We start from the raw sequence: 13,130 nt of genomic DNA, 5'->3' as shown, positions 1-13,130 counted from the left end.
GGTGACATCCTTTCAGCATGGATTTGAGGTGAGGAAGAAGTCTGGTCGGGCATTGTCCAAAAAATTTGGACCCTCACTCACAAGGTCAAGAAGCTCTTGGCAAATCCTCATGCGAGTTTCCTTTTGTTTGTCCAAAAGCACTCGCAGCACCAACTTTGCCCACACCTTTCTCATGCCCATGTTTTCAGTCACAAGTCAATGCACATCACTTTTAGGCATGCCAAGTACATCAGAATCCATGCAAACACTTAATCTGCAATCCCTGCCTAACAAAGGCAAGATTTTGCAAGATTTGCAAAGATTGCAAGATTTTTGTGATTTTTTGAGATCAAAGGGCATCCTGAAGGTTCGGCGTCTTCAACATCTTCGCTATTCTCCCATAACACTTAGTGCCACTAAAACCCACCTGATCTACTCATGGCGTTATCACCATTAGCTGCTTGAGGATTTCATGAGTCTCTTTCCCAGTTTTGCCAAGTTTCACGCAACATTGACGGTGCATATGACGGAGCATAATGAGGTCACTTTATAGAGTTTTTGTATAGATCTGCACTCCGTAAAGGCTGGGAGCCAACTGCCTCCAACCTTTCCAGAGACTCCCCTCCTTCGAGCGCAGCCAGAGAAATTGCAACCCATCCGTCTATCCAGGAAAAAATAAGTCATACTATCTTTGGCACAAACCTTGTATCAGCATATTTTAACTCTCTAAATGGACTTCCTTACCTGATTCGGTTTTCACACTCATTTCTCCTTGCCAGAGCATTTTCAATCCGTGCAGCAAATTGCTCTGGATCCTCAGCAAGGAAAAGGATGTAAATTCTGGGTAAAGAATATTCTCTGAAGTCCTTCAAGATTATGATATTGTATGTTTTAATTTCAGGGTCATAATCAATGACAGCACAGAACATCCAAGCATATTCTGGCAATTTTTTTCCTCCTAAAGAATCAACATTACTGGCTGAGCTATTTAACAATGTAACAGGAACAAATGCTTTCCCAGGTACTGGATGCTGTACACCATCAACCATTCCTAGACTCATCCATTCATTAGGTGTTCTGAAATTCAAAATTTCATGCCTTTAAAATAAAATGGACGCATATATAATTCATAAGCTTAACTTTGGAGTGTTCATCCTAGTTTTAGTTCATTTCTTTCTGCCACATTAACCATAAGTATGAAATAATTTTCAACCCAAAAAGGTCATCAAAATTCATGAAAATCCATTTTTCTCTGCAATGTAACTTTCCTATATTCTATCCATGGCTAGAAAATTTGCTTTTATTATATTTCTCAAGTGGGACCTGGAAGTTAAGTGGTAGCATACAGGGCTACTGACTAGGGGGCTTATTAATGTGATATTCTATTGCGAGTTTGACAATTTTCAACTCTATACCTGCAGTCAAACACTTCATCATCATAATATTCCAAAGAAGAAAAGTTGGCAATGTGATTGATTCCATGAATTTCTTCAAAAGTAAGTAGATTCTTAAGATCTGCAGAAGGTATCAATTTACTTTTGTCAATATTTTTACTTTCTAAGAGAGTGTTTATATCCTGTGATTGAAACCTCCTTCTCCTCCTTTCCACTTCAACTTTACGTGAAAGTTTATAAGGCTCCACAACATAGTCAAAATGAACTTTTGGCTTGAAAGCTTGGACAGGAAAAACCTAAAAGAGAATGACATGTTTTATTTTATTTACATGTTTAATAGTTAAATTATATTTCCAGGCAAAAAGGTGGTACAGACAACAAAAATTGTGTTACTATTTGATGATTATTTTCCAAGGATATCCACTTGATTTCTGGTGTAATAATAGGTCTTAAATTTGGAGTAGTTAATTCCTTGACAATTGGTGCATGTTTGTCGGTTTTTACTTGCCAGCTGAAGCCAGTAATTGTTTTTGGAGTTTGATATTCAAATTCTTTGTCTACTTGGGTCAAATATTCAGAATAATAAGCTCTCTTGCATGAGGGCACATTTTGTGGAAATTGGATACTTTCCAGGCTATTTTCTGTATTAATACTTCTTGTAAAAGTATTTTTTTCGCCAGAACATTCTTTTCTGAAATAGTAAAGCACAAATATTATAGAAATAAAATTAATGGGTCCGACAAACCTAAAACCATACATTTCATTGATTAAAATTCCCTCTAAATTACAAAATTACTTCATCTTCGTAGCAGTAGTAGTTGTAGGGGAGAAGATCGACAGATGAGGTTATTTGCGGCATTAGGGATGGATGAGAAAGGAGGAAGGGTGGAGGGAAAGCCAGCATCGGCATTAGCCTACTCTTAACGAAAGCTGCCAAGGGGTCCACAGTTTAATCTCCTATTCGTTGGACGGCGTGCTCACTCAAAGTGATTAATCCCGCCCAATTATTGGGAAGCTAGTACGTCAGCCACCGCATTATCCCGATCCTCCTTAATCTTCGTACGTGTTTAATGGAATATGTGTAAGGTGAAATTTTTACAAGATAACTCAAATGTACCATAAGTCTCAAAACTTCTTTAAGAATTTTCGGTTTCAGTCTAAACTCGCAAGTGAAAGCATTTTTAACGCTTCTAAAGTTAATGTCGGCGTCCATTAGAGACACCATTCCAGTATATTTGAATTTCCCCCAAGCAAGGTCAAGTATGTAACTTAGTGGTTTGCCATTTCAAATAAATAACTGTTGATAAATTCATCGCATAATAAAACATTTGATTTAAACTTATTTGTCATTTATCTAAATGAAAATATCTGGTAGTTTTTAATTAATGTTTATCATTGTTTTGAATGAAATGAGATTAAAGGAATTAAATGTCATGTCACGAATGCTTATGATTAATTTGTTCTAACAACAAGATTATTGGCAATATATATTATCTTCTTATTGGGAGGAATTAGGTGAGACGACTCATTACGTAATATCACCATAATGGCCGCAATGACATCCTCGGAGAAGAACGAAGAACGCAGAAAAAGAGTAAGTAAGACGATGATATATCTACAAAGTGGAAAGAGGATATAAGCAATAAACTGTTTTGTCACCAAACCCTCATAGTACCTTATGTTGTCCATGGTCAACTGGCGTCGTTCATGAAATTGACACCTGTCTACATTGGTTTTGGTTTACGCTATTTTTACTTCCTTATGATGTCTTGTTTCGTTAGAGTGAAATAACTGTAATTGAGGAACAGAAATAAACAACTTCAGTAGCACCTCTATAACACTGTTTAAGAGTAACTGTTGTCAGGGATTGACTTGTTATGGTTGGCATAAGCGACCGTAAATGACCATTGTCAATATCAATAGGTTTTTCTTGGGGCCCTTCCTTCTGATTTTCTGAGGATAAATGCGACTTCGCAACAGCAACAAGAAGCCGCGGACCAACAAGCAGCAATTGCGTTGCAACAGCAAATGGTCGGCATACCCTATGCTCATAACTCTACTGGGAAACTGTCCATCACAGTTGGAAGTGTAAGTTCTCATCGCGCTTGGATATTTACATTTTGCTTACTTTTCATTAATGTGGTTTCATTTATAATTTCAGGCGAAACTAGCGAAAAATTATGGGGTGACCAGAATGGACCCATATGTGAGATTAAGAGTGGGACACTGTGTTTATGAAACACACACCGACCCAAATGGTGGAAAAAATCCAAGGTGGAATAAAGTTATTCAGTGGTAAGTATCAAAAATGCTTAGACCTTTAGTGGAATTTGTTATTTATTTCGGTGCTGTATATTGTTGGAATCAGTTAAATTAACGATGCCTTACTTTTAGCCCTCAGGTGAAGTTGATCATAATATTCCCCTAAGCCTGAGTCTGGCAACTTTGCGCCTTTTGTATGCACTATTTTGTAAAAGTTCAGGTCTGATTTCTTAAAAATGTGTCCTTAATTTAAGTTAAATATTAGAGGTGCCCACAATTGTTAGGGCTTTCGAACTACACACTAATTTATCAACGTTGAAATAAAAAGATAGACTTAAATAGACTTAGTAACAAGTATTGAGGATATTATGCATGGTCGCAAAAATGCACATGGTCATATTTCTATTGAAAAAAAATTTGATATTTTTGAAAATTGTAATTATTGCAGGGAGGGTAACTCTTGAGCTATTATTTCATAAAATTAGAAATTCTCCATGCTCAATCAAGATCAATTCCCCATTAGGAGAAAGAAAGAAAACTTAAATATTGTAAATAATACTGGGGCAGTCACCTCTGAGAAATGAATAGTTTGAAATATGTACCTTCCGGGATAATCATTAGCATTGAAAATCAAATCTGGAAATAATTATTCTGCAGTATATTAGGACCAATTTACACCAGCAAGTGTCATCAGCCGCGTTCATTTTAGTACAAAAATCTACATGAAAAATTTTGGTGCCTCTATTTTAGTAAATGCATGATTCTTCAAGATGTAAATGAGAAAGGCAAAGAATTGAAAATCAATTAGAATTTTGAACCCTTCTAAAATACTGGAGAACATGAAAACTATAGAAAAAACCAATGCGCCATCATGATATAATTTAGGCTTGTCATAATATGAGAAAGTTTAAATGAAATGCTAATCCAATACCTGTGAGAATACAGTAGTGTTCAAAGTAAATAAATTATCAAAAATTACATATAACGTAGCTATTATTCCAGTAAACCATCATAGGTAATTAATAATTGTGAATAGTAAAGGTAAACTGTGTGTGAACTACTAGACCATTCCATTCGCTAAAATTGATCATAGATAGATATAACTTGAATAGTCCATGCTTAACATCATCTAAGTCCTATGACTGTGACTTAAGACCCATTATATTTTGTTATTTATTTATTTAAACATCAAGTTAAATGCAATTAAATGTGACATATTAACTTGCTACCTTATGTATCAAAATGTCTGGTATAATCCTACAAATATTGGGAGTGTCCTGCAAAGACTATATCCTTGATGAGGTGGAAGGTCTTGTGTATTCTGATGACCTCTAGTGCTATATTTGCGGGATGAATGGCAGTGGCTTCTTAGGATCACCCATTCCAGAAACATTAAACTATAGGAAGCAGACAAAAGGTAATCCATGCAGTCTGTTCCTCAGTGAGGTGGCATTTCTTCAGATTCTCTCATGGGCAGATATAGTCAGTAACATTCGATTTTTGTCATTGTATGATGTCTAAGGGTCTAAGACATTTTGGAAGCATAATGAATAGATTCATAGCAATCATGAAGTAGGAATTTGGCCAAAGATTTCCTTAGGTCCATGTTAGTTCTCATCCCAAAAAAAGGGATAGGCAGTGGTGCATGGGGACTATAGAAAAAGGATGTAGAGCATGGAAAATGGCTACTTAGGGAATAATCAATTTGGGTCCAGGAAAGGGTGAGGTATGCATGAATTCATAAAGTAATGAAGTCACTACTATAAGAAAAGAAAATGGAGCCCAACCAGGATGCATTTGTTTATTTCATAGATTATTATTATTATTATTATTACCTCTCCCTTATTAGAGTTGGAGAAGGCATTACATAAAGAAAATTGGGTAGAATTAATGAATGTGTTACAAAAGATAGGATTAGGTAGAAGGGATAGACAACTCATCCATAACCTGCACACTTATTTATAATGTGCTCATTGTTTGGTGAGTGCATTAGAAAATCAGTGTGATAGGTACTGGTTGAAGATCAATGTAAACAAAAAAGGGTTGTTTTCGAGAAGGATCAAGGCTAATTTAAATTGAAATGGTAATAGAACTAGGGCAGGTGAGATGGTTTACCCATCTATGAAGTATTAAGACCAAGGTGGTCAAAGTAGTCAGGACATGAAAGAAGAATTACATTTGGCAAAGAAGCTTTCTCAATGAGGAAGGAGTTTATGACAAGTACTTACTGACACTTGAGTAAGGATGAAGTAAGATATTCGTGAAAAGTTTAATATGAAGCCTGGTTCTGTACAGCATGGAAACTTGGTCATTGAAGTATGATGATAGCCTTGGGGGCAGAATATGTTGAGGGCTTTTGAAATGTGGGTGTGGAGAAGGATGAAAAAAGTAAAATCAACGGAAAGGAAAACTAACTAAAGGATACTAGGAATGTCAGGGGAGGAGAGAGGATTGTTGGGAGAAATCCAAAGGCAGGAGAGGGATGAAGAGCATAGTGACAAGTATTGTGTTGAAGACTGTAATTGAGGGGAGAATTTTGAGCAAGTTAGGAAGAGGGGCAGGCATTTTGGATAGAATGGAGGGAGGTAGGATATATGCAGAATTGAAGAGGAGGATAATGTAGAGGGATTCCAGGTTGTCTCGGAGGAGGCTCAAGAAATGTAGGGGTATCGAGTTTTTGTCCATTCAAAACCTACCGTAAATTGTTTATCTTTATGTTATAAATAAATTGCTATCATTAGTAACTTATTCCGAGTTTTAATTGCCATTTATATTGACCCTTAAGTTTTGACTAATTTTTGCTAAAATATAGAAATAAATACAAGAAGTTTTAAAAAAAATGCAGATATTACAAATGGCAAATCATGGTGGTAATAAAGTGAGGAAGCATGAATTCTATTAACATCTTCAATATTTTTTCAGCCTCCTGCCGCAAGGGGTTAATATAATTTATTTGGAAATTTTTGATGAGTGCTCATTCAAGATGGATGAGTTAATTGCTTGGGCCCATGTGCCCATTCCAACAGCAGTCATGAATGGTGAAACACGAGAGGACTGGTACCCACTGAGTGGGAAGCAGGGGGATGAACAAGAAGGTTCAATCAATCTAGTTCTAAGCTATTCTGTGAGTTTCCAAATTATTTTAATTTTTATTTCAATTGTGAATTTCTCTTTTCATTCTTAATTTTAAACATCATTTCAAAATGGCATACTATTTTGATACCTTGAATGAAGTACCAATTTGATATATGCAGGACACTGAAGTCTTTTGAGTTGGCATCAGTAGTTTTTGTTATTAGAGTCAATATTAGAAAGCCTTCTCAATTCAATTACTTATTTCAGGCTCTAAAAATCTTTAATTGTATGATTTTTAGGAAATTAAATTTTCTTTTCAGACTTCTTCGGCTCAACCCTATGCCATGTACCCGCAAGTTGCACCTGTTGTAATGGTTCCATATGGAATGAGACCCACTCAGTATACCCCTGTATCTGTGTACGCTGCTCCACCTCCTGTTGCTCCTGAGCCACCTGTACCACAAATTTCCGAACAAGAATTAAAGCAGGTATTATGACTTCAGTAATTGCTAATGTTTTGTAGTTTGCAAAATGAAGAGGCTCTCATTAGATGCTCTCTGCTTGAAAGTTTGGTCTGAAAATTCAATTTTTTTAATATTTCAAGATTCTATTATTTTAAGTGTTTCCTTTCATATACATAGTTTGATTATGCTGCAAAGTTCCAACATGGTATAAACCATAGATCATGTGGCTGCATTCAAGTGTTTAGAAAATTTTGAATGTTTTCTTCTGGACCCTATTTCTAAATTTTACAAATCAGTTTGTAATTTTTTTGCTTTTAATTTGCATGCAAAAAGTCTACTGATGTTAATGAATGTTGCAGTACTTGTTTTAAGGGGCAGTCAAATAAAAACCAAATACCTACCATAACATATAAGTGTGCATGAAAGGTAGTAACACTGCTGCTACGTATCGATACTGCCATTGCTGTGGTTGGAGAACTGCATCGTGACAACTCACAGGTGCATACGGTTGTTGGGTTATGTCCTTGTTGATGCATAGTCTGGTCTAGTGTGCTTGTCTATTAGGTTTTCATTTGACTGCCTGTCATACTTGCTTACATTACACTGTTTACATTTTTGAAAGTTTTATATTACATTTAAGACTGTATTCAGAGGGCTTGTAAATTGACTTATAGCTTTGAGAAACCAACTCCAGGTGTCCTGCAAGCATCCTTAATCGTGAATCATTTTATCTCACAGAAAATCTCTATATAATCAATGTGAATGGCATTGCCATTGTATGCAACACAGTGATTGCTGCATCCACGAATTGCTCCATAAAAGCCTAAGATTAGTTACTCCTTTAAGTTTTTTTTCAGAGCAATGTTACGGTGTGGAGCATGTATAATGTTTAGTGAATTCACCTGCTATGCCACTTTATCACTGCAAGTCTTTATCTAATTGATCTCATTAGAACTTTTGTTTGTTTACAACATCATGCAGTGGGTATTTTATAATTGTTTATTTTTCTGACTTCTTTTTTCTTGATTTTAACTTGGATTTATTCTTGGCTATTTGTCCTCTTCGTCATTTGTGATGTAGAACGCATGAATTATCTAACAGACTCCTAATGGAAACCTTTCCTCAAATACATTCAATGACAAATGCAAGCAACCTATGTTTATTTAATCCATGTGTGGTCAGAAACATTATTACATTCACTTGAATGAAAACTATGGAAATTGATAATGATGGACCACCTTACCCACCTCTATCTGTGATCACAAATAGGCTGTGGAAACAGTGCATTGGAGAGATTTGAATAGAAGTTTGAAAAAAGGCATTATGAAAGTTATTTATGTGATTAAAAAAAAATAAAGAAATATTATTTTGCTGATGGTTTGTATGTTGGCTCAAAAAATTTTAACTCTCGTTTAAGACTAACTTTTGAGACCCAGTAGTTTATTTTATTCTTATAATTAGGTATTCTCTTTGTACCATGGAACTTCTGATAAATAGCTCCTAAATAGAAGGAAAATATAAAGTATAATTATTATAACTTTAATAAAAATAGTTTTGCTTATGTGATACATATTTGTGATTAGGGAATGAGATGGAGATAATCAGTATGTGGTTCTCTTCCATTTAAAATGAGTGGTGTGTATGTTGGAGTTAAGGTATTAAGTAGGGATGTGGTTGTCCAAGGGGGTAGAGCATTGGACTGCTGACCAGAGGGCTTGGCCTCGGAGCAACCCCAACTTCCCCCAAACTGTGATTTTTCGGGTGCCAGAACTTCCTGAGAAACCATAGGCAGCACATAGAAAGGATCAGGCACCCAACTTGAATGTGTGAATTTCACATGGCTTTGGGCTTAGTATTGGATGAACACCACCATCCAAGTGATCTTTGGGTTGATAACTGTGTTTATGGTTTGTGTAATGCATTGCATGCCCATGCCTCAAATCAGGACTTAGGAAATGCAGGGAAACCTTCCTTAATAAGCTACTTAGATAGTAATTTGCAAAATGAGCAAAAATATTTGTTTTAATGACTTACTTAATGAGCAACTTTTTGCATAATGAGTAATGAAAATAGTATTCCCTGATTGATTTTATGCATGTTGCTTTAGCTTGTGTTTATCACTCATTCTACCTGTATCTTAGTGTCACTAATAATCGTACATTTTTCCAATCTTGTATTCAGACATACGAGGTCTGTTCAAAAAGTATCGCAACTTTTGTGTTTTCAAAAATTATTTTTTATTCATGAATTCAGAGTTAAGGCATTAGGTTAGGCAATAATTTCAATCATATCCTAAATTTGCAAAAAGATAGTCCAATATAAAAAGAGTAAAAACCCATCACAATTATGCAAGTTTCTCACTCTTTCAAAGATTAACTATACTTAAACTATACTGATCTAAAGTTATGATTAAAAAATTACAGTAAAGGAAAAGCATTTCATTAAGTAGCTAATATTCTAATTTAATTTAGATTACACATATAGTATCTACATGTATATATGATATACATCTAGGTATATATGTCTGTTCAAAAATTATCATGACTTTTGTGTTTTATCAAAAATTATTAATTTATTCATGAATATCTATTTTGTCCCCTTCAAAGTAATCCCCATTAGGTAATTATACACTTGTGCCAACCTTTTTTTTCCAATCCTCAAAGCATTTCAAAATTTCATTTTTTGTGATCTTGTTCAGCACCTCTTCCAATGCAGCCTTATCTCGTGTCTAATGAGAATATAATCTAACTGATACCTTTCTGAGTCACCTGGCATTTTCCATGTATACCTGCGCCTTTTGTGGTGTCTAAACCAAGTGTTGGTGATGACTAACCCCTGTCTCCTGCAGAACTCAACTGCTTTCTCCCCGCGGTCATTCCTCGTGCCTAAACCATAGTCCCCCACTTCATGACCATCTCTACCTTCGCCTACCGTAGCATTCCAATCCCTCATCACTATCAAATGTTTCCCTGCAGCAACACATACAATTATGTCCTCTAACTGATCGTATATCCTATCGACCTCTTCCTCCTTATGGTTGCTCGGTGGCATGTATACCTGAATAATAACCAAGTTCGTCGGTTCTGCTTGTATCTCTACTTGTAATAATCTATCTGTTACCTGCTCTATGTTGACTATGCTTCTTCCTACCTCTTCATTTGATACTATGGCAACCCCTCGTTGGCTCTCGTCCCCGCCACTGTATATTATTCTATAATTATCACTCCAGTAATCCGCGCTATCCTTCCATCTCACCTCGCATAGACCTAAAATATCTATTTTTCCCCTTTCCATCTCTCGCTTAACATTCTCCAATTTCCCTGTCCTCATCATTGTCCTAACATTCCACGTTCATATTCTAACTAATGTGGTCTTCTTCTTCTGTGTCTTCTGTCCTGCTGCTGTCTGTGTTCCCTTGCAAGGGTTTCATGGGATGACAACCACAGAAGCCTTGCCTCCCCCACTGCCGGGCACGATACCCGGCTGATTGGGCTTAGCCCCCTAGTTGCCAGGACTCATATTTTCTGTATTGTCCATCATTTTAATCTTGGGAATGATAATTGAGGTGGTTTCCCGTTGCCTACCTCAATAGTGTTTTTAATGTGACACCGTCGCTTACTGGCCACCTCACTGGGGTCATTGCAGCCACCTCCTTGAGGAACAGACCCTGGGTGGACTACCTTTCGTTTGGCTCCTAACCTTCAACCTATCTGGCATGGGTGACACTACCAGGAGCAATTATTATTACTCCCACCATCACAGCTCTAGGGGTCATCGGAACATACAAGCCCTTCCACCACGTCAAGGTTGTAGTCCGGGGAGGGAAATATGGGTTTATAGGTGGTTATTTATTGATTTTGCCTGCATTGACTCTATGATTGAAATATTTTTGTGCCGATTTTCTCGGTTAGAATGCAAAAAATGAGTTTGTAACTCTCGTACTTTTGTAATTGTCAAATTAGTTTCCTTTTTGCTCCGAAATGAATAGAAAATATGTATTTTTCAACCTATTCCTGTAGCCGGAAATTGGAGAGTGAACCATGTTAATCGCCCTCCACATGTTCTTGCTATGAAAAATGCGGTCTATTTGAAGGAAATATAAAAGGGCAGTAAACATATCACTCCCGCCAGGACAGCTCTAGGGGTCATCAGAATGCGCAAGCCCTTCCACCACATCAAGGTTGTATTCCATGGAAGGGTTCATGCACACATAAGTTCAATAATGCAATATTGAGTGATGATAATATTTTCTGAAGGTAGGAAATACTGAACATATTCCTCTTAAGAAAACTGCCTAGTTATACTAAAAATCATGATATTACCACATAAGTAAGCAATAATTATTTTGGAATATTCAGATTGTGCCAGTCAAATTAATACGACAACAGCAGAGAGACAAATAGCAAACAAGTATTTTTAATCTTCTGGATTTGAAATTCAAAGTAATACGATAACAGTAGAGACAAATTTTATTCAGTTTATGTGAACGAGAAAGGATCTGTGAAACTTATTGACAAGCATTATTACTAATAATGGCAAAAATGAAATATTATAATCACTAAGAGCTATAGTCATATTGCTTCAAATTTCAGTTTATTCCTTATTAAAGGCTTCATCCTGAAACTAAATAGACAGAGTGTTTATCTGTGACACTTTAAGAGAGTTGTAATGCCAGCCCAAATGCGTCCGAACAGGCATTTCAATGTCATCACGGGAAGTTCATAGGTATCATAGATGTATTATAAAATGTATAAGAATTATCAATTAACAACAATCAAAAATCACTAACAATCACAAGAATATCATTTCTAGGAATTATAGGGGGCCAAGGAACAAAATTATGCATTTCCTTTACTGCTGAAAATCACAAACTGAGGTTCATAAATAAGACTGTGAGAACAAATAATGAAAGACTTCATTGTTATCATAGCAGATATTCCAATAGGTGCAGGACTTAGTTAATGTCCAGATGGCCTAGGTTTGATTCCAGGTGACACCTCTGGGCTCCTCTTAGTGCCATCTCCAAGATATATGATTTTTTGCGGTATTTTCTTGTATCACGCCCGCCAAATTTTATGAGTTCACCAGGGTAGTGGAAATCGCTTTCAATAAGTGATTGAGAAAACAATTTCTCTAATACTTTGCTAGTATGGCTTGTGTATGTGCTTATTATTCCTGAACACATGTAATAACCTTAATAGTGCATTTTACCAAATCATTTTGTATTTTACTAGGATTTTCACCTCTATTTTATGTTTTCCAGATTGAAGACATGTTTCCCAATATGGACAAAGAAGTCATCAAGTCTGTATATGAGGCTAACAGGGGAAATAAAGATGGAACTGTGAACTCGCTTCTTCAAATGAGCGAATAATTGCCATAATGGCATAATTACTTCTTTTTGCAGCATTATCATTATATGCTAACTAATGTTTTGTACAATGATTATTCAATCACTGAATACTTAAAAAGTTAAATCTGGATAATTGTTATGCTCTTCCATCTTGTGCTTTCGATGTTTAAGCATAAGGTAAGGTTGTGATATCTATGAATTCAATGTTTATGTTAGAAAATGTGTACAAAAAGTGACTTTGTATTGTTTTTTCTTGTTATAGATGTGTCATATTTGCATTTTCTGTTGTGCTTGTTGTGGCGTAATGTCACACAATATAATGTGTATAAATTATGTTTTAGAAATCAAAATATTTTTAAAATAATCAAAGTTATGAGCTTAACTTAAAAAATATTCAGTTGCAATTTTTAATGTGCCAAATGTATGTTTTCTCTTGTCCATGCTAATAAGAATGCACAATTGAAAGGTATTTGTCAGCATTCATTGATTTTCCTTTTGGACTATATTGTTACTGGAATATTGATTTTGACTGCACAGTCTTAACAAATGTGGACTCTTTTAAGCATTCACACCACCTGATATGCCATAAAATTGTATTTAAGA

At 35.7% G+C, this 13,130-nt stretch overlaps 2 protein-coding genes across 2 annotated transcripts in view; one reads left to right on the top strand and one right to left on the bottom strand.

The window, feature by feature from the left end:
- LOC139697949 (dynein axonemal heavy chain 1-like) overlaps positions 1-2,232 on the bottom strand; it is a 500,497-nt gene extending 498,265 nt beyond the window's left edge. Inside the window, exons 1-3 of the mRNA XM_071596807.1 lie at positions 2,170-2,232; positions 1,395-1,669; positions 724-1,056 (exon numbers count right to left, since the gene is read on the bottom strand). Coding sequence (XP_071452908.1) covers positions 724-1,056; positions 1,395-1,669; positions 2,170-2,232 — 671 coding nt within the window. The remainder of the gene's footprint in view (positions 1-723; positions 1,057-1,394; positions 1,670-2,169) is intronic.
- A 557-nt stretch (positions 2,233-2,789) lies between these two features.
- On the top strand, positions 2,790-12,996 carry LOC139697850 (toll-interacting protein-like). Its single transcript, XM_071596707.1, has 6 exons — positions 2,790-2,967; positions 3,297-3,461; positions 3,535-3,668; positions 6,558-6,759; positions 7,031-7,198; positions 12,438-12,996. Exons 1-6 carry the CDS (start codon positions 2,920-2,922, stop codon positions 12,546-12,548), a joined length of 828 nt encoding a protein of 275 aa, XP_071452808.1. The 5' UTR covers positions 2,790-2,919; the 3' UTR covers positions 12,549-12,996.
- Positions 12,997-13,130: the final 134 nt, after the last annotated feature.

Source organism: Hetaerina americana, unplaced genomic scaffold, assembly GCF_022747635.1.
Source record: "Hetaerina americana unplaced genomic scaffold, ioHetAmer1.1.p SCAF_8, whole genome shotgun sequence".
NCBI classification, from domain to species: Eukaryota; Metazoa; Arthropoda; class Insecta; order Odonata; family Calopterygidae; genus Hetaerina; species Hetaerina americana.
This window is presented reverse-complemented; position numbering and strand designations above follow the sequence as displayed.